Raw genomic sequence first — 22,929 nt, forward strand, 5'->3', positions numbered from 1 at the left:
GAGGGGGATGGAAAGAGTCGGTTGTGAGGATGGCCATGGGTTCCCAGGGGCTTCCTCCATAGGGGCTTGTTCACCACGAGTGGGCTGGGGTACGGGTGGACCATCCCACCAGCTCCAGCCCGGCCTGGCTCTCCCGGCTATGTGACGGGGGGACCCAGAAGGGCCAGCTCATGACACCGTCCTGTTCTGCAGTGCTGAAGCTGCTGAAGATGGCTGTGGGCATGCGGGCGCTGCTGGACACGGTGATGCAGGCCCTGCCCCAGGTAGCTGGGAGGTGGGGTGGGCAGAGGGGAAGGGTCCTCCTGGGGAGGAGGAGGTGCCCTCCAAAAGGGCAGGGGCCTCCGGGAAGCTGACTGGAGAGCCAGCAGCATCTTTTCCATTTCTTTTCCTCTTCTCCAGGTGGGGAACCTGGGACTTCTCTTCATGTTATTGTTTTTCATCTTTGCAGCTCTGGGCGTGGAGCTCTTTGGAGACCTGGGTGAGTTGAGGTTGTGAGGATGGTGGAGGAGCTGGGATGGAGATGGGGGGGGGAGATCATGAGACTAACATGGCTTCTCTCCTCTCCCCTCTTCCCCCAGAGTGTGATGAGACACACCCCTGTGAGGGCCTGGGCCGGCATGCCACCTTTAGGAATTTTGGTATGGCCTTTCTGACCCTCTTCCGAGTCTCCACTGGTGACAACTGGAACGGCATCATGAAGGTGAGAGCCCACAAGATGGGGACCCCTCCCAAGGCTGCTGGGACAACAGGGAGGGACGCCCTAGCCTCTGGCCCAAGATTCTTTGAGAAGATGCATTAGCCATGAATAAAAGCATGTTATAAAAGCTTGTTGCCCTTGTCAGACCCTCTGGACTCCTTCTCAGGACGTGCTCTGACTCCTGCATGCTTCCCCAAGCGGTCATCAAATCCCCTTCTATCATCAGGACACTGATCTCCCTTCTCACCCAGGTCCTCCTCCCTCGGCACTCTTGATCTTCCATGACAGCTCCGTCTGTCCTCCCCACCCTCACGCCTCTGCCCTTGACACCCTCCACAGGACACCCTCCGGGACTGCGACCAGGAGTCCACCTGCTACAACACTGTCATCTCACCCATCTACTTCGTGTCATTCGTGCTCACGGCCCAGTTTGTGCTGGTCAACGTGGTCATAGCCGTGCTGATGAAGCACCTGGAGGAGAGCAACAAGGAGGCAAAGGAGGAAGCCGAGCTGGAGGCCGAGCTGGAGCTGGAGATGAAGACCCTCAGCCCGCAGCCCCACTCCCCGCTGGGCAGCCCCTTCCTCTGGCCTGGGGTGGAGGGTGCCAATAGTTCTGACAGCCCTAAGCCTGGGGCTCCACACACCATGGCCCACATTGGAGCAGCCTCGGGCTTCTCCTTTGAGCACCCCACGGTGAGCGACAGCGCCCCTTCGGAAGGGCCATGGGGCAGGAAAGGGGCAGGGAGGGCAGGGCAAACAGCAGCTCAGTGGGAGCATAGAGGGGCCCAGCAGGCCCTAGGGCTTCTCCTCCATCCTCCTGCTCCTCTTACCTTGATGTTGAGGGACTAGCCACCACATGCCCCTTCCCAGAATGGCTGCCCATATTCGCTTTATATGTCAACCCTCTAGCAAAGCAGGGGCAGACTTGCTAGCTCCTCTAGCCCAGTGTGGCTTCCCCTTCTAGGCTCTTAGGTTCAAGGCTAAGTTCTCTGTTTCCTTCCTGTTTCTTTTTTATCCTTACCCGATTGTCAAACCTCCTTCCTACACTTACCTCCCCCGTCCTTTCATCTTCTCTTTATCTCTCCCTCTCCCCTGTGGATCCTGATCATTCTCATCCCCCATCTCCCCCTTCTTCCTGCACCTTCCCCAATGCTCCTCTTTCTCATCTCTCTGTTGCTGTATGTTTGTGTATGTATGTATGTATGTATGTATGTGTGTATGTGTGTGTGTGTATATTTGTGTGTGCATGTCATGTGGGTTTCACTTCCACTTGCTCTCTCTACCCCTTTTGAACCCCCCTTCCCTGACACTTCTCACTGTTGCCCCTCTGACCCCTGCTCCCTTGGCTCTCCGGCTCCCCTTATGGGCTGGTCCTCCCAGGACAGACAGCTGTTTGACACCATCTCCCTGCTGATCCAGGGCTCCCTGGAGGGGGAGCTGAAGCTGATGGACGAGCTGGCAGGCCCAGGGGGCCAGCCCTCTGCCTTCCCTTCCGCCCCCAGCCGGGGTGGCTCCGACCCACAGGTTACTGTGCCCCGTCATGTGCTCCTGAGCTGTGCCATGCTGTGCTGTGCTTCCGGGGTGGCTGGGGGTATTGCCTGCCCACTGGGTGTCTAGAGAAAGAGCAGTTCCAGGGCCATAGGGTTGAGCACTGTCCCTGGCCAGAGGCAGTTGGGGAGGGCACTGCAGGCTCTGGGCAGTAGGAAGATCTTCCTTTCAAGGGAGAGAGAGGGATGGAAGAGGGGCTTGCAGAGGTTCGTAAGAGAGAATCCGGAAGAGAGAAGAGATGGGACTTGAGGGGTAAAAGAGGTTAGGTATCGGGTCCAGGTGAGAAAAGCCTCTGAGGCTAGTGCAAGTGGCCATGGGACCCACAGAGGGGCCAGTTTTAGCTAGTCTGTAGTGTCCAGTACCCATCCACACTCCTCTGGTGGCCTTGTAAGCACAAAGCCCACTGGACACGATGAGGACTAACTTAGGCAGTCTCCTGTCCTGAAGGAAGAGAAGTGAATTCCAGGACATAAAGGAGAAGTATTTCCTCACCCAATGCCATTCCTCCCCACAGCCAGCTTACCCTGAGCAACAGCCCTTGGTCCCTCCAGCTCTCCTCCCATTGGCCCAATACTCCTTTAGTTCCCGACCATCACCCCGGGTCAGGGTCTAGAGATCTAGGGTGGGTTAAGGCGATGGGTATGGACTCTAACTGAAGCCTAGTGGTGCAGACCCTGCTGGGAGAAGGGATCAGCCCCCAGGCTCCTAAACAGCCTTTAGCCTGGTAGAAAACAGTTATTTTCACATGGTAAAGACCCAGGACTCTTGGTAGGATTCAGTCTCAGACCCAGCAGTGGCCTAGAATGATCAGTAGGAAAAGGAACCCAGCCACTCCCTTCCCCAGGCTCCCCCATGCTCCCCCACCCCCATTCTCAACTAGGCACACAGGAAAGGTAGAGGTGAGGACAGATAGGACACTGATCAGAACAGCCCACTTACCTCAACACCACTTCCCCCCCCCCAGCCTCCCTACCGGTAGCCTGCAGGTGAGCCAGCCAGGTGATATGGTAGCCAGAGCGCACACACACACACACACACACACACACACACACACACACACCCCTTCATACAAGCTGGAAGAGTGCTTTTCAAGGCCCGCATTGGAGAGGGGGAGCAGGTTGCAGTCAGACGAAGGAGGGCCCGTGAGGGGAGAAGCCAGAATCTGGGGGCAGGCCAAGTCCTGCTAGGCTTTTGGAAGCAAAGAGAATAGGCAGAAAACAGCCCTCAGATTGGTGGCATTGTCCCCAGCCCCCCCCCCCCTCCACCACGCTGCTCTGTCTGCAGAGAGGAGACGAGGCTTTGCTGGCCTGTCTTCGTTCTTTTTTTTTATCATCTTTTTGAGAGTGGAAGCCCTCCCCTCCGCTCTCTCCCTGGGTGGTGGTGGTGTGGGAGGGGGCTGCCAAGATGCCCGGGGTATCTTTAGAATGTGTTTCTGCGTCTCTTGGTCTCTTTGCTTTGCCAAGCGTTTGCTCTGTCTCTTTGGTGCCTGCTGCAGACTCTCTGATCAGAGCAGGGGGTTGAAGTGGGAGAGGGGAGGTGCTGTGGGTAGAATGGGCTAGGGGTGGGGAGTAAAACGGGGCTGCCTTTTCTCCCTGCTTTGTGGCAAGGGGAAGTGGGGGCTGTGAGTGTGCCGAGTGTGCGTCCTGGTTTCTCATGCCTGCTCATCTCTCTCCTGTCTAGATCCCTCTAGCTGAGATGGAGGCTCTGTCTCTGACGTCAGAGATTGTGTCTGAACCGTCCTGCTCTCTAGCTCTGACGGATGACTCTTTGCCTGATGACACTCACACACTCTTACTTAGTGCCCTGGAGAGCAATGTACATGTACACACCCCTTGCTGCTCCCCCAGCCTGGGCTAGGCTGGCTGCAGGGCTCCAGAACTCCCTCCCACTCTGTGCCCAGGTCCTACCCAGAGGCATTCAAATGTGGGCACAACGTGCCCCAGCCTTTGCTGGCATGAATTCTTCCTTGTGTCCCTCCCCTCCACCAACCAGGGGGGAATAAAGGAATTAGATAAGATGAAACTGAGACCCAGCCCACAGGGCTACACGGGTGACAGGGTTATTCCAGGAACGACAGCCCAAAACAGAAGTGGCTTGGGAGCCAGGTTCTGTCTTTGGAGCCCTGTACCAGCCAACCCTCCTTCCCTGCCCTGCTCTTCCTGCCTCTCCCTCATGAGACTCACTGGTTTCCTGGGTGAAACCCACACCTCTGCTGCCACCACCATGCCCTTTTCCCCCTGGGAACTGTCCCTGTCTCCTGTCCCTGTGTGTCCTTGTCTCCTGTCCTCAACAAGTCTGGGGGCTTCTTGCTACTTTGACCTTACTACCCTCCCTCGGTTTCCCTCTGCCCCTCTGACAGTGAGCAGCCCCCTCCTCTCGTCGGTCAGTTCCTTCTGTTGTGAGATCCAGGCCAGCCCCAGGCCAGCCGAGGCAGGGTCTTGGTCAAAGGCTAGGAGGATCTCCAGAGGGTGTGGCTGGTCGGAAGCAGTGGATCCTGGGATTGAGAATAGAAGGGAAAGATTCAGACTGTATTCAGCACAGCCATCCTCTGGTTGTAGGGACTGTAACCAACTGAGCCCACGTGGGAAAAAGAGCTTTGAGCCTCCCTAAGAACTGGAAATGGGTCACCCTGGAAAAAGGATTCTCAAGGGGGAGAGAAACTCTTGGGATCTGGCCTTGGTTCTCTATTCTAGGGTTTGGGGCTGATAACTGCCTTTCTTTGAAACAGGTTTCCCAAACCCATCCCCACCCCAAGTCTGTCCACTGAGGCAATACTGAGACCCCAGGGCTCAGGACTTGCTACCCACCTCCACCCTCCAGAATCTCTGTGTGGTTAAATTAGCTCTGGAGTCTAGGTTGGGACATGCCCCTTGTGTTTACCTGTCATTTAACCTGTGTGAATCCAGCTCAGGCCTTGTCCCCTGTTGAGCCCTGGGGTAACTTTCAGACTCTCTAAGAGGACCACATGCAGTGTTGGGGGCTGCTCTCTCTTCTCCCATCCCTCTTAGTGCTCCAACATCCCCAGCCCAGAGACTCACAGGTGATCCTGTGGGCATGCTCTCCCTGCCTTCCTCCCTGTATATAGAGATTCACTGTATGTCTTCCCCTCTCCTGCCATGCTCATGCCCATCACCTTGGCCTAGGAGGGTGTGGAGGAGGGTGTGGGGAGGACTGCGGGTCTGGAGGGGGAAGGCTTAGTTCCTGCTGTCTAGCTTTTCCTCAGCTACCAACCCCAGCTTGCATGCTCTTCACCCAATTCCCCTGATCCTTTTGCAGATGGTACCCCACCCCGAGGAGATGCCAGTCCCCCTGGGACCAGACCTGTTGACTGTGAGGAAGTCTGGTGTCAGCCGGACACACTCTCTGCCCAATGACAGCTACATGTGCCGCCATGGGAGCGCTGCTGAGAGATCCCTAGGACGTGGGGGCTGGGGGCTCCCCAAAGCCCAGTCAGGTACCAAGCTTAGCCCGCTCAGGGAGAACCAACCTAAAACCAAGGAAAGAAGTTATCTCTCATTTTGAGGAAACCCTGGGCGAAAGGGGAATGCCTAGACTGGAAGAAGTAGCTTTCATCCCAGGGCAGTGATGGCCAGAGGCCCCTAATTGGAGGCCTCAGAGACTACTCTCTACTTACCCTTCTCTACAGGCTCCATCTTGTCTGTTCACTCCCAACCAGCAGACACCAGCTGCATCCTTCAGCTTCCCAAAGACGCACCCTATCTGCTCCAGCCCCATGGGGCCTCCACATGGGGCGCCATCCCTAAACTACCCCCACCTGGCCGCTCCCCTCTGGCTCAAAGGCCTCTCAGGCGCCAGGTAAGCAAGTCTGAAAGGCTGGACCTGGGCTCTGGGCTGGGGCCCTCTGCTAGAATCCCTTTGCGGTTGGTAATGACCAGAATGGGTACTTTGATACTTGCAGCAGATACATATTGCGTGCTATGATAAAGCAGCTCTAGGTACTAGGGGCACCGTACTGGGTAAAGCAGAAGTGACTGGAGTCTGTCCCCCACCCCATGCACGCACCTCCTTCGCTGAGGAGGCCTAGGGTCCAGGGAGCAGTTGTTGCCAGGGCAACAGACATTCAGTGCAGGTGGTACCCAGGTATGAACGCTCCCAATCCCAGAGTTTCCCCCAATTCTTCACACTGTGGGCTAACCTGGGGAACACGAGGCAGGATTTTATGTGTCTGTACTTCTGGCCAACCCTGGGATCTATCGTCCGTGAACCAGAGTGACTAATAGAGGCTTGTGTGCCTTGTGTTGACATCTGTGGCTCCTGAGCACAGAAATGCAAATAACTGTTAGCCCTATGCTCTTGGGGAGCGGGCATGGCCCCCTCCTCCTGCACCCCCTCCCCAAGCAGCTCCCTGCTGCTAGGACCTGGGACGCAGCTCCTGCTCTCCGAGCTCAGTCTCGGAACAAAGGCACACATGCCGTCATTTTACTGCAGCCGCAGGTTATAGCCGCACAGCGTCTGTGTGCATTGTAGCAGGGAGCCCCGAAGAGCCAAGGGTTAGTTTTACTTGAAGTGGATTGCCAGGTACTCATCCCAGAAAACCCATGTTCAGCGGAGTGAGTTGGGAAGGGCATCCGAGGCCAAGGGAATTGCTGCCTTGCTCTCCCTAAAGGCTAGAGGCAAAAATGGGGGCCGGTTTGGGAAGCAGAGCTGGTATGAGCTCTTCAATGAGAGCAGCTAACAGGATGGCCCTGCAGCTTCATGGGGGTCCAGGACGCCCAGCCTGACAGAACGGATAAAAGACCAATCCGCCTTGGGCTGAACCCTGCATCCACTCCCTACAGGCAGCAATAAGGACTGACTCCCTGGACATGCAGGGCCTGGGTAGCCGGGAAGACGTGCTGTCAGAGGTGAGTGGGCCCTCCTGCCCTCTGACCCGGTCCTCATCCTTCTGGGGCGGGTCGAGCATCCAGGTGCAGCAGCGTTCCGGCAGCCAGAGCAAGGTCTCCAAGCACATCCGCCCGCCAGCCCCTTGCCCAGGCCTGGAACCCAGCTGGGCTAAGGACCCTCCAGAGACCAAAAGCAGCCTAGAGCTGGACACGGAGCTGAGCTGGATTTCAGGAGACCTCCAACCCAGCAGCCAGGAAGAACCCATGTCCCCACGGGACCTGAAGAAGTGCTACAGTGTAGAGGCCCAGAGCTGCCGGCGCAGGCCAGGGTCGTGGCTCGACGAACAGAGGAGACACTCCATTGCTGTCAGCTGCCTGGACAGCGGCTCCCAACCCCACCTATGTCCAAGTCCCTCAAGCCTGGGGGGCCAACCTCTTGGGGGTCCTGGGAGCCGGCCTAAGAAAAAACTCAGCCCACCCAGTATCTCTATAGACCCCCCGGAGAGCCAGGGCCCTCGGCCCCCATGCAGTCCTGGTGTCTGCCTCAGGAGGAGGGCGCCATCCAGTGACTCCAAGGATCCCTCAGCCTCCAGCCCCCTTGACAGCACGGCTGCCTCACCTTCCCCAAAGAAAGACGCGCTGAGTCTCTCTGGTTTGTCTTCTGACCCGTCAGACCTGGACCCCTGAGTCCCACCCACTTTCCCTCTCACCTTTCTCCTCCGGGTGCAGATCCTAGCTCCGCCTCCTGGGCAGCGTTTCTGAAAAGCCCCACGTAAGCAGCAGCGTAAGCGAAGAGGCACCTCGCCTGCCTGCCTTCATTTAGTGGCTGGGGGATCACAAAGCAGGACTTCCCGGAGAGAGTCTGAAGAGAACACAGCCCTGGCGCCTCTGCCTCCGGGAAGAAAGAGAGGGAGAAGCCCAGTGTGGCCGACGCTCCCGACACCAGGAGCTGTTGGGAGAAAGCAATACGTTTGTGCAGAATCTCTATGTATATTCTATTTTATTAAATTAATTGAATCTAGTATATGCCGGATGTACGACATTTTGTGACTGAGGAGACTTGTTTCCTTCTACTTTTATGTGTCTCAGAATATTTTTGAGGCGAAGGCGTCTGTCTCTTGGCTATTTTAACCTAAAATAACCAGTCTAGTTACGTTCCCTCTTCTTGTAAAGCACAAGCTGGGACCGTGTGTGTATTACAACCGAACGGTGGCCCATCTTCAGCGGAAAACGAAAACCATTTTGGAAACTGTCATGTAACTTATTTTCTCCTTTAACCTCGTCATCGTTTTCTGTAGGGGGAAAAAAAAAGAGAAAAAGAGAAAAAAAAAAAGAGATTTTACAAATGAAATGGAACCTTTTTATATATACATACATACATATCTATATATCTATATAAAATAAAGTAATTTTCCAAAATAAAAAAAAGTTAATCACAGTCCAGAGTAAAAGCAAAGGGGATGGAGAGATAGGTGTGTTTAGATGACCATGGAGAGTCCTGGAGATGGAAAGTGGGTGGTGGGAGGGAATATTTGGGGTTGCCTGTGGGGGGGAGGGGTATGTGTGTGTTTGTGCACTGGTATTTATGAGCTGTGTGCCTGAGAGAGGAAGAGCTCAAATGCCCAACCCTGGAGGGCTCCATCCTTGCTCCTCCCCTGCCAGCATGGAGGAGAAGAGAACGCTGTGCCTGATAGGGGCTGGAAGCAGGGGCTTCTGTTTTCCTATCAAAGCTTTATCGAGTCCTCTGAACCAGGCAGCTCAGGGAATGTGAGGGATTCCAGATTAATTCCTAGTTCTGCTGACAGCTATCAGCCACATATTGAAAGCTGGAAATTGGCATAATGAAGCTGTTTTGGTTAATGGGGCCAGTGGAGGCTGCGAGGCGGCCTCTGGCTGCTGCAGATCTAAATCTAGTTGGCGGGGGAGGGGCAAACGCTTCTGGGTTTTCCTGCCCTATTCTTCCACCCCAGCATTTGCCACACTCTCTGGCTGGGTGGTGACCTGAGGTGTCTGGGCCAGAGTCTCTTGCCTTGGGCCTCATTTACCTGCCCGCTGCTATTGAGATTGATCTGTGTAAACAGAGCAGATTACCCCCTCCCAAGGATGAGACTGTGGGGACCAGGGCTGGAGTCCAGGGGTGACCTGATGAAGCTGAGGGCTTTGGTGGTGGCCAGAATACTGAGCTAGGGAGCTGGCTCCCTGAGGGGTGATGAATGATACAACCAAGCTGCTTACATGGTCTGCTGCAGCTTGCCTGGTAGGAGGGAGCTAGAGGGGAGGGAAGGGGGGGAAAGGCCACCAGCATGGGGATGGGTGGGAGGGTGTTAGAGGTGCGGGAGAGACACCTGACCTAGAGCCACCTTTCTGGTGCTACTGCTGGCACTAGTCTCTTGTTTGAAGTCCCAGTGCCAAAAGGAGGTAACCATAGACTCAGCCAGCCTGTCTGTCACCCATCAGCCCACCCCAAACATCCATCCCATCTCCATTCCCTTGAACATCCGTGCTCCCTTTAAACCAGTTCTGTGTGTGTGTGTGTGTGTGTGTTTGTGTGTGTGTGTGTGTGTCTGTGTGTCTGTGTGCGTGCGTGCGTGCGTTCTTGGAGTAGAAACGAAACCCAGGGTTTTTTTTGCATATTTGAGGCAGCTACCACTGAGCTGCACTCCCAGCCCTGGATTGGTTTCTTGAGACTTCAGCGCCATCTCTCACTCACAGTCCCCATCTGCAAAGGCAGCTGGGAGCCCAAAGTGCCAGGTTGCTGGTTGCTGGGAGGCTGGACCTGCAGGCGTTCATCCTCTGGCCTATTTCCTAAGCTGAGAGAGCTTTTTCTGGTTGCTCTTTTGGGCAAAAATGATACCACTCGTTGAGCAAACACCTGGTTTGATCTCCCTTGCGTGCATGATAGCGCCAAGCTCTGACCCCTCCAGCCCTCTCAGCTGGAGAAAGGGGGTGCTTGTAAAAGCTGCCTTTTCTTTCTTTCTTTTTTTTTTTTCTTCCTTCCTTTTTTAGGGAAGCGGTACAAAATTCCTAGAGTTTTGCCACCTGGATCTAAAGATGACGCTTTTATATTTTTGTAAAATTCTGTAGCTGTCTGTCCCCTGTGGGTGGGAGGTTTAGAAAGGAGGGGTTCTGGGATTTCCCACCCCCATTCCTTCTTGGGGTTAGGAGATTTCGGGTCAAGGTGAAGCAAAGGCTGAACCCTCTCCCCTACTTCCGTCCTTACCCTCCCTGCCTCTGTAAATACACAGCAGTGCAGTCACTTAGAGGAATGCATAGCATGCCTAATTCTCTCTAGCATCCCTTTTCCCCTTGTTCTTTCTTCCCAGTGAGGACTAAGGAAGCTAAGGACTGAGTATGCTTTAGGGTTGTTCTCTGGAGATCTACTGTGATCCAAACAGTGAGAAGGCAACCCCCCCATCTCCCATTCCCCGCCCCACACCCTCTGTGGACCCAAGCACTTCTAGCATGAAACAGTGCCTACAGGGGCATCTGGGTGGTGCTGTGGACATATTAACTGTGGAGTCAAGGTGGATATCTGAGGGAGAGTATTGCGGTCAACTCTCCCAATACTGTAAAGTCTTTGTCAGCCAGGCACGGTGGAAGCAGGAGGGTCAAGTCATCCAGACCAGCCTGGGCTACATGACACTCCCTGTCCAAAACAAACAAACAGAAACCCACCAACAACACAATAACAGGTGATGGAAAGCACCTGGCGTTTCTCCTTGCAAGGGTTTGAAAGTAGAAGAGAGGCAGCTGCTGGCTCTTTGAACGGTGCCCGGTTATCTTGGGGAAGTGGGGATGGGGAGAGAGCAGGCTTGGAACCTCCCGGGGGCTTCTGAGATGGGGGGTGGGGTTGCCTCTGGAAGCCAGAGCATCTGTCTCCCTGGGTTCTTCACCTTCCTTTAGTCTTCTTCCTGGGGTTCAAAGAGGAAACTGTGTCAAGAGCCCCAGGCCTCCACCTCAGGCTTGGCTGCTTCAGTTTTTCTCCACCCCCGGGGCTCCAGGAAAAGGCCTGTCTGGGGGTGGGGAACTGGGAAGAAAGAGAGATCTGAGCTGCTGCTAAAAACAAATCTGAGGCTCACATGCAGTCTCTCACTCACTCCTCCAAATGCCTAAGCAAGGGAAGCACCGGCTAGCATTTTTTTTCCAGGCAGCAGTAGGTTCACAGAGGTTAAGGGACTTGCCTGAGGCGACACAGGCAGACTTCTGACGCTAGGGCTGGCCTTCCGCAGCCCACACCACCCCAGTTTGTTCTGAGGAGGGAATGGGAAGCAATGGGAGGAATCACGCTTATGCAAAATAAATAAAGCTTACAAGGAGGCTAGGGGACCCTCACGTTTGGTTTCTGGAAATGCACATTCGTTCTCCGTGTGTGTGTGTGTGTGTGTGTGTGTGTGTGTGTGTGTTAGAGGGGTGGGTCAGAGGGGTCCACAGCCTCCCACCTGGGGAGATACTAGCCTCCAACCTGACCTTTAACTCTGGGTGCTTTCCAGGAACTCCAAGTTGCTGCAGGTTCTGCAGTCCCTGCAGGTCTCTGGGCAACACCCTTGCCTAGAATGGCTCTGCCCTTTGATACCCTGGTAACCTGCTTGCCTCATCACCACGGTCTCCACCCTTCTCCTTTCCTGTCCCCACCCAGGCCTCCACCCACTTTCCAAATAGGCTTCAGCCTCACCTTCAAACGTTCTTCCATCACAGCCTGGTGCCCTATGGTCTCTTTTCCTCTCTCCTGGCCCGCTGAGCTGCCAACCCATCCCATCTCCGAGACAGCAGTGTAGCGAGGGCATCAGACACCAGGTGGCAGCACAGAGCACTCTCGGCTGGTGCCACCCAGGGTCTCTCTTGAAGAGGGATGAATCCAGGAAGACGATACCAACCCTGGCCGATCCTTCCACAGACAGAAGCATTGTATAGCTCCAAAGAGGAAGCAGCTCACAGTGAAAAACTTGTCTTGGGGGGGAGAAAGGGGAGCTGGGACTGGAATATGTCCTCTGTGTGCGGGTGGGAGCCACATCCAGGTGGAAAGGGAGGGTAAGCCCCTGGTGCCAATGATGCCACCTAAGGCCAACGAACTAATCCCCAGATAGAAGTGGCATGTTGGAGAGGACTTTACTCTCAAAGCACGTTTGGTTGTGGACTGGTACCACCTATAGGGTGAAATGAGGTGCATCAAAGAATGAGCTGCCCAGTAAACTCCAGGAGGGAATTCCGCTACAAAGTCTACCCTCCGCATGCCTGAGCCCCTATCCCAATGGAGGAGCTTGGCTGAGGCCCACAGAGCCTATTAATTATTACTTTGCAAAAAAAAAAAAAAAAACTCTGGAATCGTGCACAGTAGCCAAGCCCTCATCTGCATGCCAGTTAGACGGGGGAGCAGGCTGGGGTAGAGGGCAGCCTTGCTGAGAGTGGGAGGGGACCAGGCCATTCCAACCAGGCTGAAGTCTGGAGGAAATAGGCCTGCTGCTTGGGAAGGCGGAAAAGGGGTGGGTGGGCAGGGTGTGTGCTGGAGCATAATTCATTGGTGTTCCCAGACTTCAGTGTTCTTTAAAGGAGCCACACGGTGACGTAAAGGTAGCATGGCTTTTCAACACTGTCCCTTCTGTTAGCTCCAACCTGCCCTGCCCAAGGAGACATTTCCTGTGCCTGGGTCTCCCTGTCTCCTTTGCCCTGATTTCTGTCCCCTCTGTCACACCTGCTCTGCATTTGCAGTGATCTTTTCTTGCTGTTTTCTTGCCAGGAAATCCCTGATTTGGGATGCTCGCTGGTGGGGGAGGCATCACCCATGCATCGCCCATCTAGTATGGCGTCACAGCCAGGTGGAAAGGAGGGTGAGGCATTGGTCACCAGACTGTATTCCCGCTAGGTCTTAGCGCAAACCACATGGCCTCTGTGGCTCCTCTCGTCAGCTTTTTGGCTAGAAACTCTTAGTCCTGGACAATCCAAAGCAAACCGTCACTTTGGGGCTGGTTCCTGTGTCACAATGGCCTCACTAACCTACCTACTGTGGAAACAAAAGGTAGTCCGGGAAATGCTGTTTAAAGTTTCCCTTTACAAATAAAACTTTCACCCAACCTGTAACAAGTTAACCATGCGTTCTGAGGTTCTTTAGAGCTATGTATTCATTCTGTTTACAGGCTGTGCAGTCAACCATTCAACCTGTTCGGAATTACCTTCTAAGATTGTAATCAGTCTTGCTACACTTTGGACATGTACCATGTCCCCTGTTTCTCCTGTGGGTCTCTTTTCACTCCCCTGACTCAGAACAATGTATGTGTATGTGTATGGAAGTTGTGGTAACCAGGTCTAAGACCATTTGCTGGAAGCACTGGGGCAGGGAAAGCAACATCACTTCCTCCATCCCTCAGAAATAAATAAATAAATAAATAAATAGAAATGCAGGTATAGATTCATACTATCTGCTTACGGCTTTCCGTGCTGTTCTGAGTTAGTAGGGCCAGAAAGACAAAATTTTCCCTATGAGACTTCTGTAAAAGACAAAGACTCCTTACTCCCTTTCATTACCAGACTTGTGCTGTTCAACAGAGACCATGGCCTTTGCCATCCACGTTTTGTGTTTGGTTGGTTTGGTTTTTCGAGACAGGGTTTCTCTGTGTAGCCATGGCTGTCCTGGACCTTGTTCTGTAGAGCAGGCTGGCTTCGAACTCAGAGATTCACCTGCCTCTGCCTCCTGAGTGCTGGGATTAAAGGCGTGTGCCACCACCATCCAGCCCTGATCCAGTTTTCAGACTGTCTTAGATCTCTTTCAGATTAGACTCTTTCTACAACTGGATTAGGGACAAGAGAGACCAAAACCCTTCTCCATACATGAGGCCCACTCATGGGTAATGGACACCAAGGGCCACGTTTGGAGCCTTGCAAGAGGAACCATTCTTTCTAGCACTGGGAAGGTCTGGAAGAATAGGCAGAAGTCGGCAGTACCAGCCAGCCGCTTGAGATGGTCAGTGGGCAACAAGCACAGGGCTTTCCGGACAGGTGCGGAGCAAATCAGGATCCTTTTTGCCAGCCTGATTTACCCTGGCTTTTGCTTTCACTCTGCAGGTCTCTCTGTGCCCCAAATTTCCAGCTCATGCACAGCAATTAAGGACTCTGCTTATAAGAATCGGAGCTAAGATGTCTTCAGAACAAATATGTGAGCTTTTAAATGTTACTCAGAAGTACCGCCCCTGGTATCCTGATTGTGGAATGCTTGGTTTAGAAACTTGGGAGGGGTGAAGCGGGATTGGTAACGGACTGCGCTGTTGGCTGGGACAGGTTCCATGGAAACATCTAATTCTTTGGAACCAAATTAGGTGAGCTCTGGAGTGTTATCAATAAAAGAGAGGAGAACTGGAAAAACTGCTACCTACTAAAATTCATGCATCCCCTCTGACTAATTCTCTGTCCATTGGTAATCTATAGCCACAAAGTGCCTTCCAAAAATGCCTTGAAGAGGTATCTCAAAGAGGAGAACCTTTAACCTCATATCCTGTCTTCAGAGAAGACAATTCCCAGCCACGAAGGGCTCTTGTCTTCCTGCTTAAAGATTTTTAAAAAAGCATTATAGAGTACAGGGGCCAAGGGCATTTTACCAGGGAGTAAATATTATTTGTTCTAGCAAGTATTATGAAATGATACTTTCTGACTAGCAAACCCTTAAGAAAACAATTCTTACCATCGCTCAATATAGTTTATAATTCCAGGAATGAATGAATGCATGCTGGCCTATTGCTGCTGGTAATCAAAGGCAGCAACCCTCTCTAAATATTATTTAGGATCAATTAATCAGACTCAAGGAAACTTTGAAACCATAGCTCTACAGCTTACCAACACTCTGGTTAATAAACAGATCCGTAGAGCTGACGAAAGGCTAGGAATAAGATCCCTGACCACAACCCTCTTTTGGAGTCTTTTTCCACTATCAGACAAAACCCCACAGAACTTCACATGAGCCTTAATTGTCTACAATAAGCTAAAAATGGCTGTTCACACCATATCTCTTTCATTAGTTTATGAAATGGGAATTCTGACTCCATATAGTCATAGTTAGTGGTGGCTAGTTTTACGCCAACTCGACGTACGATAGAGTCATCAGAGAGGAGAGAGGCTCGACCGAGAAAATGTCTCCGTAATATCAGGCTGTCAGCAACCCTGTTTCTTAATTAGTGATTGATGGGGGAGGGCCCAGCCATTATGGGTGGGCCGCACCGGGGCTGGTGGTCTTGGAGTCTATAAGGAAGCAGGCTGAGCAAACCATAAGGAGTAAGCCAGTAAGCAGCACCCCTCCATGGCCTCTGGATCAGCTCTTGTCCTCCAGGTTCCTACCCAGTTTGAGTTCTTATCCTGACTTCCTTCTGTGATGAACAGTGATGCAGCAGTGTAAGCCAAATAAACCCTTTCTTGCCCAAGTTGGGCATGGTGTTGTTTCATCCCAGGAATAGTAACCCTAACTGAGACAGCATGCCATCTGTACTATTGCTGATATGGTAAAAATGTGCCACAATGTTAATGCAGAAGACATAAGCCATCCCACTTACACCCTCAGCTTGGAAGCCCAGAATTCCCTCCCTGTCCTGTCTCCCAGCTGCCAGGGGCACAGCCAGCTGCAGCCACTGATGGTCTCATTGCTTTAGGCCTTTTGAAACACTCCATCTGGCTCCAGCCCTAGCCCTAAGACGATAAGAGATTTAATCACCACTATTAAAAATAATTCAACATTAGATTTATCTTTAGTTAAAAATATAAAATTAGGTGTAGTAGGAAAAGTAAGGAGACTCCCCCACAGGCTTATGGGGAATCGTTCCTACAAAACGATCTGGCTAAATTTAAAGTAAACCAGATTGGTTTATACTGAGTGTTTTTGTTTGCCCAGATGTTATTGATTCAAATTACACAGGTCAAATTTATACTATGGTTCATCCCCAGCTACTCGGAGAAATTCAAGAATTCACTTAATCGGAACAGTTGATCATTATACCTTATCTAACACCACACACTTGTAGAGGCATGGCGTGGTGCTTTGTATGAATTGATTATCTTGCCCCACCCCCCGAGATTCTTACTGCTCTGTGAACAATCCAACATGCAGCCCAAAATGATGTTTGTGTTACCTCGCTTCCTGATTGGTCAAATAAAAACTTCCCACACCTGGGCAGGGCAAAGGTAAGGTGGGCAGAGCTAAGGCTGTCCAGTTTGGAGAGAGAGAGAGAGAGGATCATGGGGAGGAGAAAGGAGAATGCAGAGATGCCATGGGATAGAGAAAAGAACCTGGGCAGGAGGAAGGACTCCAAGGCGTACTCTACCACCACCCAGCTCCATGTTACTAAGATTACTGATTTTAAGGTGTTTTTTTTTTTCAACTGTCCCTTTACACTCTGATGCTTGAAGGTTTTCTTTTTCAGTACCTACTCTTTATAATCAAGCATCTACGTCTCACTTTCAGTGGACCAACAGTCTCACCTTCTGCCGATGGCGGGTTAACAAGGCAATATACCCCTACTAGAACAAATATTCCACACAGGTACTGTGGAAATACTGTTACTCATTTTTTTCTATTAAACTTTATTGGTGCAATTATCCGTTCCAAGAAAAACAATGTTAAATTCTCTTCAACCGCTCTCACCAATCAATGTCTTACTTGGGAATTCCCTGTGCGGTTCTTTCTCACCTTTTGGATTCTCTTAAAGGAGCCGCTGGCTTAGACTCAAACTCACACTCCGAGCTCCTTGCATTGCAGCAACCACAATTAGTCCATCCCAGCTCTGAAACGAAGATTACCTTTTCCCAGACACTTAGATTTTTAGGTCATCCACTGGACAATTAACTTCCCTTTCAGCATTTTAAAACAGTTGTTTCTTCCCAACACACCTAAGCAAAACATTTCTACTGAAAAAAAAAAAAGTTTACTCAGCAAAGAGTCACTCTTATTCAACCAGACAAAAGCAGAACCGCCAACCTCGCTGGACAAGACGCTGGTAGTCTTTACCCTTCTGTAACTCAAGACAATTTCAATTTTCTCTCTCGACTCTTAGAAGAATGGAAAATAGTTTTCACTGATTTTCTTGGGGGGACAGATCTCCTTTCACCTCCCTCCTATAAGGCGGGATACTTACTGACTGGCAAACCCTTAAGAAAACAATTCTTACCATCGCTCAATATAGTTTATAATTCCAGGAATGAATGGATGCATGCTGGCCTATTGCTGCTAGTAATCAAAGGCAGCAACCCTCTCTAAATATTATTTAGGATCAATTAATCAGACTCAAGGAAACTCTGAAACCATAGCTTCTCTTTGATGGGGGAGAGGTGAGCATCCAGGTATTGGTTGGGTTCTTGAGGGAGTTTATATACAGCCCCTTCCTTCTCTTTTGGCATGTTCTCCCGAGAGTACACATCCTAGTTCTTCGGCATCGCTCATTTCTCCGATGGAGAAATAAATCAGGCAAAGGAGCCGTGCCATGGTGTGACGATGCTGGAACAGGACACTTTTGTGTTACCCCCTGAACAGGCCCCGCCCATTGGGCTGAACTTTCTATGCCTTTCTGCCATCAAACAAATCCCCGGTTCAGCCTTTCAATTTACAAACCGATTCTCACTAGGTGCTCAAGGCATCCCACTTTTATTTATTTTTTATTTATGGAGTTTGTGACCCTTCAGAACAAAACAATAGACTTAATCCAATTATAATTAAAAGATTTATTGATTAGCTGCTAACAAGACAACAGCCTTAAAGTGGGATCTCGGGCATGTCATGAAGGAAGAGTTCCGGGGTTTTCCTTTTAAAAAAAAATTTAATTAATTAACTTTGGTTTTTGTGAGACAGGGCTTCTCTGTGTAGCCCTGGCTGCTCTGAAACTCACTGTGTAGACCAGGCTGGCCTCGAATTCAGAGATCTGCCTCTGCCTCCTGAGTGCTGGGATTAAAGGCTTGTGCACCAGCAGAGAAGTGCTTTTTAAAGGCAAAAAGTGCAAGAAGACCTTCCATATCTGTGCATGCAAGCAAACACTGGTCTGCTCTGCCAAGTGGTCAAAATGACCCACAATAATCGTTAGGTGTCTGTGTAAGCAAGTTACAAAGCCAAAAAAGCAGTTAGTCATATCTTAACAAGTAGATGGTCACAGCTGTACATTTCTGGGTCAGGGTCACAGGGAACTTATCTTCCAGGGACTGGAGTCAGAGGCAAACAGCTAGTGGGTACCAAGATGGATGCCTAGCATAAAATGGAGTTTCTTTAGCCATCAGCAAGCCACCTTGGCTCATGCCTCAGACTCCTTGTTATCAGCATTTAACTCTATCTGAAGTCTCTTTCACAGGTAAATTCATCCTGTTTTTTATTCTACACACTCAATGCTGTACAGCGTGACCTACCTGGTCGCCTTACATAAGGAAATCATAATGCTGCCAACGGACTCGCCGTGTCTCTTTTTCAACAAGTGACTTCCTCTCATTCCTTCTCTCATCAAGGAGCCCGAGCTTCCTAGAAACAATTTCAGTATCACAGACACAAGCTCAGCAGACTTACGGCTGTATATAAACTCCCTCAAGAACCCAACCAATACCTGAATGCTCACCTCTCCCCCATCAATCAGAGCCCAGGCTCCACATCCGGGGGCCTCCCCCCCCCCCCCCCCGGCCCCAAGCGTGACTGACAGGGTCAGAGCAAGAGACAACAGCCTGACCAAGACCATTGAATTTCAAATCCAGCTGTGGTCTTGCTCGTTTGCCTCCTGCTGGAAAAGCTGTCCCTACCTTTTCCAGTCACTAGAACTGAAGAAGTGCACCATGAATTAGTCTCTCCTCTTTTGTGAGAGTAACTGTCTAGTCAGCCGGCAAACACTCCCTGAGGACTCAGCCAAGCACTGCCCGGGTGCTGAGATTCAGTCCCTACACTCGATGTTCACAGTCCTCTGGGCAGGCAGTGATTGTGATATAGGGGATATATGTGATATATGTCTCTCACTGCGTAGCTGAGGCTAGCCTTGAACTTGTGATCTTTTACCCACGTCTCTCAAATGCTGAGATGACCGTTATGCGCTACCACGCTGGGTACCTTGAGGGGTAAACAGATAATCCCACCCCCCGGCCCCGCCCCGGAAAACGCTCTCGGTCCCAGGTCCATCACCTTCGAGGTCTAGAAGCTCAGGGACCACTGGAAAGGACCAGCACTGCCAACTACCCCTCCTCACTCTACAGCCCCTTCTAGCGTTGTAATTTTTGGTACCAGCAGTTTGACGGGAGGCTGTGGCGCAACCGCTGGGACCCGGAGTACTTGATTGACCCAGAAGGCCTGAGGGGGCGGGGCGGGGAGGAGTGCCGGTGGAGCTGGGAGTAGGAGGCGGCTGCCGGGCAGTTCTGCCTGGGCAGGGCTGAACTGAGATCCCAGTCCCACCGTGCACCTGAGCCACATGGACCGTCTGTGTGGCTCCGGGGAGCTGGGCTCCAAGTTCTGGGTAAGGCGCGCCTCTCGGGGTTTGGGGGGGGGGGGCGGAGATCTGTGCTGCGGAAGGAGTAGGTGTCAACCAAGTCTGGTCTCCCGCCCCACCGCAGCCTTCCGGGGGAAGCTCGGGAGTGAGGGAGCCCCCGCTGATGCCCTGGAAGGGAGGATGTGCGTAGCCAGACCTGAGAGGGTCTAGGCACCAAAGAGGGAACAGTGGGCGCTGAAAAAGTGTGTGGCCACGGTGCTGCCATGCTTTGCCCTACCGCGTGGAGGAGTTAGGCAGGAAGGAAGGCTCCTGACATCTGTAGAGCGTCAGGAACTGGGAAGCACAGGCCCTGGCCTGTTGGTGTTAAGCCCTCTGTCTGGTTGATCCCAGGGTACAGAAGGAGCATTTTGCATTTTGCCTGCATCCCTGATGAATGAAACCCCCAGCACCCGACCCATTAACTATGGCTTGGTTGTTCACCCAGTCTTCCTTCCTTCCTTACGGCAGCATCCAGCACCTTGCTCAACAAAGCACGTGGTACAGAGAGACCTTCCAAGCCCCCTCTTTTTGGGGGTGGGGGTGGGCTGCTTCTGTGCTCAAGGCTCTGTTTATACCCAGGACACAAGAGAGAAAGGCAGAGGAAAGGCAGAGGAAAGTCTCCTAGCCCAACCCTTCGCTCTGATAGACCGGGGGGGGAGGGGGGGATGGAGGTCCAGAGAGAAAGGGACTTGCCCCCAGAGCACCCAATTCCATGAAACCAGAGCCGGATTAAAAATAGTGATAAAGTAAATAAAAGCAGGCCTTTTGTACTGGGCTCATAGCTCAGGGGTGTGGCACTTGCCTCGAACCGGAGGCTCTGGGCTCAATCTCCAGCACCGCACACACCTTCTGTGGCTCTCATCAAATTCTTTGTCAGCTTGGATGTGTGGAGTGTGTGCAGCCTTGGCGCCCCCCTACCAGGCAAGGCAACCGAGGATAAAATCTCAGTGTCATAGGCAGACCAAATCAGGGGCTCATTTCTGGTTACTCAGGGGCTGCCCGCCCTAGGCTGGTTTCTAGACTTCGAACCTAGTCCGTACATTTTTTTTTCCATTATTAGCATCTGGTGCGTGCAGATATGTTCTCGTAGGGGTGAAGGTGAGGGCTTGTGCACAGATGTGTGCTGTGTGCCCGTGTGTGCCCAGATAGGCATGTACAGCCATACTCTGGGGCTGTCACGGAAGGGGTCTTGGAGCACGCTGGGAACAGGGTTTTACGTGGATTTGGGAGGGGAGGATGTCACGATGCGGATGTGGCAGCAGTTTGTCACCCAGGATTTGGGAGCTAAAGCAGGAGAACCAGAAGTTCAAGGTTATCCTTGCCCACCTGACATGTTCCCGGCTAGTCTGAGGTACATGGGACCTTGTCACCAAACAAAAAAGAATTTTTTCAGAAAGTGTCTTTTTCTTTGGGTCACTAACTGGTTCTAGCTCAAACCAGGAGGAGCCACACACACACACACACACACACACACACACACACACACCCCGCATCATTCAGACTGGAGCACTCACTCTTGTCTAAGGTCCAGAGGTGATCCTTGTCTTATCAGTGACCCTGCCTTCTCTGGTCATTTGGACTTGGCAGATGTGCCTACGGCATGGTCACAATCACAGTGACTAGGCAAAAAGTTTGAGAGTTGGCAGATGTGCCAAGCTTCAGGCACGGCCTTCCTTGTTTCTAGGTGGCAGTGAAGCCAGCCATGAGTCATCAGAACTGCCCAAGGCAGTGCTCCCCAGAGCCTGGAGCTAGAAACCGAAGGATTCCCTTACAGCTCAGAGATATGCTATGGCAGGGGCTTGGCTAACCCAGCCTTTCAAGGTAGAGTCCTGGGGACAACTGGTTAGCATGGCCGTGGCAAGATCACAGAATTGTTACGTAGCGATTGGCTAAGAGACCAGGATGCCTGTGATGTGCTGCCAACCTTCCCACTGCCTGGCTGCACTTTTGAGCCTCAGGCACCATAGCCCTGGAACTTACCACTGTGCACGAGGTCTCATGGGCAGGAGCTCATCTCCACTGTGACCCCTTGAGGGGCTTGTCTCTGCTTAGATGTCTTCAGTGACAGGGAAGTGACGACTCCTCGGCCCACCCCAGACTGGAAACGTCCTCCATCTTCCACGTGATCTTGGCTTCTGAAGGCCCTTCCTGGATTCACTTCAGTGGCTTCCTGTTGGGATCTGAGAAAGCAGGAAGCTTGTAGTTTATCCCTGGGGGCTTGCAGAGCTACAGGGTAGAAGGGTCTCAGGCTAGAAGGCTGGAGCCTAAGCTATAGCTCAGTTACCCAAAAAGGCTTGGCTTTCAGGGCTACTTATTTTCCCCTCCCCCCATTTGCTACTTTGCATCATATGTAATCCAGATATACCCTTGATCCTTAGGAGCTGTGTTAAAAAGTGACTGGGGGTATCCAGGAGAAACCTGAACGTAGAGGAAAGGGGAACAAAGGGTGGGGTGATCAGGCCTTTCTGGGCCACCTGTTTACCCAGACTTCCCCTAGCTTCTCATGGCCTTTCTCCACCTGCAAAATGAGGAAATGGGTCACCTGCTCCTTACCTTACAAGATTTTTATGGAGATCAAATGAAACAGAGAATGTGAAACAAAGCTGAGAAGCAAGAAGCTCCGTTGACAGGTCCCTATAATCCTATCAACTGGAGGAAAGACAGAGAATGAGGCCAGAATGGGTGTCAAAGCCATGGTCCTGTGAGAAAAGGGCTGGCAGACTGTTGGGAGAAAGGCTGTGGTTCTAGCTGTTTATCTGGGGAGCAGGAAGTTAATGCGCGCTCCAGATTCAGCTCCACTCCCTTAGGGGACCTGTGATCCTGTAGACACACGCGCACCTCATATATTTACACACGCCATGTGCTAGGTGGTCTCCTTCACTCACCCAGTCCTCATAGGTCATGTCATCAACATCTCAGAGTATACCTTAAATTTCTGTGGAAATAAGTTCCAGAAGAAGAAGGCCCAGAGGCAGACTCTGTCTCAAAAACCAAGAACAAACAGGACATGGTGGCACGTGCTCATAATTGCAGCACTCTGGAGGCAGAGGCAGGAGGGTCAGTTAGTTACAGGACAACCGCTAGCTAAGCAGAAAATGTGAGGTCAGTCTGGGTTACAGAAGATCCATCTCAAAAACAAACCCCAGCTGGGCAGGGGTGGCACACCCCTTTAATCCCAGCACTTGGGAGGCAGCTGGGTTTCTGTGAATTTGAGGCCAGCCTGGTCTACATAACAAATTCCAGGACAGCCGGGGTTACACAGAGAAACCCTGTCTTGAAAAACAGAAACAAAACAAGCAAACAAATAAAAAAGATCTAAAGAGTGAGTTCAGATGCTAGAGGCCACGGGCAGAGGAGGCTGGGGCTTATCTCTGCTCTGACTTGC

At 51.9% G+C, this 22,929-nt stretch overlaps 2 protein-coding genes and 3 long non-coding RNA genes across 34 annotated transcripts in view; 2 read left to right on the top strand and 3 right to left on the bottom strand.

Moving 5' to 3' along the window:
* Positions 1–8,111, top strand: part of Cacna1g (calcium voltage-gated channel subunit alpha1 G) — a 63,100-nt gene extending 54,989 nt beyond the window's left edge. For 9 of the 26 annotated variants that reach the window (XM_060386914.1, XM_060386919.1, XM_060386915.1 and 6 more), the window contains 9 exons: positions 193–263; positions 400–478; positions 579–700; positions 1,037–1,390; positions 2,078–2,221; positions 3,926–4,060; positions 5,522–5,699; positions 5,892–6,061; positions 7,045–8,111. In XM_060386914.1, the coding sequence (XP_060242897.1) occupies positions 193–263; positions 400–478; positions 579–700; positions 1,037–1,390; positions 2,078–2,221; positions 3,926–4,060; positions 5,522–5,699; positions 5,892–6,061; positions 7,045–7,776 (1,985 nt within the window). In that variant the 3' untranslated portion in view covers positions 7,777–8,111. Of the gene's footprint in view, positions 1–192; positions 264–399; positions 479–578; positions 701–1,036; positions 1,391–2,077; positions 2,222–3,925; positions 4,061–5,521; positions 5,700–5,891; positions 6,062–7,044 lie in introns of those variants that run through there. The other 17 variants (XM_060386930.1, XM_060386933.1, XM_060386931.1 and 14 more) reach the window with 5 other exon arrangements.
* Positions 4,060–6,648, bottom strand: LOC132655165 (uncharacterized). Its single transcript, XR_009592834.1, has 3 exons — positions 6,402–6,648; positions 5,567–5,732; positions 4,060–4,739 (listed from the first exon to the last, which is right to left on the bottom strand). It is a non-coding gene; the product is annotated as an uncharacterized LOC132655165 (long non-coding RNA).
* Positions 8,112–8,243: 132 nt separating the features above from the next.
* LOC132655164 (uncharacterized) lies at positions 8,244–12,320 on the bottom strand. Its single transcript, XR_009592833.1, has 3 exons — positions 11,762–12,320; positions 10,796–11,000; positions 8,244–8,381 (listed from the first exon to the last, which is right to left on the bottom strand). It is a non-coding gene; the product is annotated as an uncharacterized LOC132655164 (long non-coding RNA).
* Positions 12,321–16,837: 4,517 nt separating this feature from the next.
* Positions 16,838–21,720, bottom strand: LOC132655166 (uncharacterized). The gene is made up of 3 exons (XR_009592835.1): positions 21,525–21,720; positions 18,451–18,559; positions 16,838–16,965 (listed from the first exon to the last, which is right to left on the bottom strand). It is a non-coding gene; the product is annotated as an uncharacterized LOC132655166 (long non-coding RNA).
* The window catches only part of Abcc3 (ATP binding cassette subfamily C member 3), a 47,742-nt gene continuing 44,202 nt past the window's right edge, over positions 19,390–22,929 (top strand). For 4 of the 5 annotated variants that reach the window (XR_009592832.1, XM_021643128.2, XM_060386943.1 and 1 more), the window contains exon 1: positions 19,390–19,532. Coding sequence is in view for 4 of the 5 variants with exons in the window: in XM_021643128.2 (XP_021498803.1) it covers positions 19,488–19,532 (45 nt within the window). In the remaining variant the exon portion in view is untranslated. The remainder of the gene's footprint in view (positions 19,533–22,929) is intronic. The other variant, XM_060386942.1, reaches the window with a different exon arrangement.

The sequence above is a fragment of the Meriones unguiculatus genome, chromosome 7, assembly GCF_030254825.1.
Source record: "Meriones unguiculatus strain TT.TT164.6M chromosome 7, Bangor_MerUng_6.1, whole genome shotgun sequence".
NCBI classification, from domain to species: Eukaryota; Metazoa; Chordata; class Mammalia; order Rodentia; family Muridae; genus Meriones; species Meriones unguiculatus.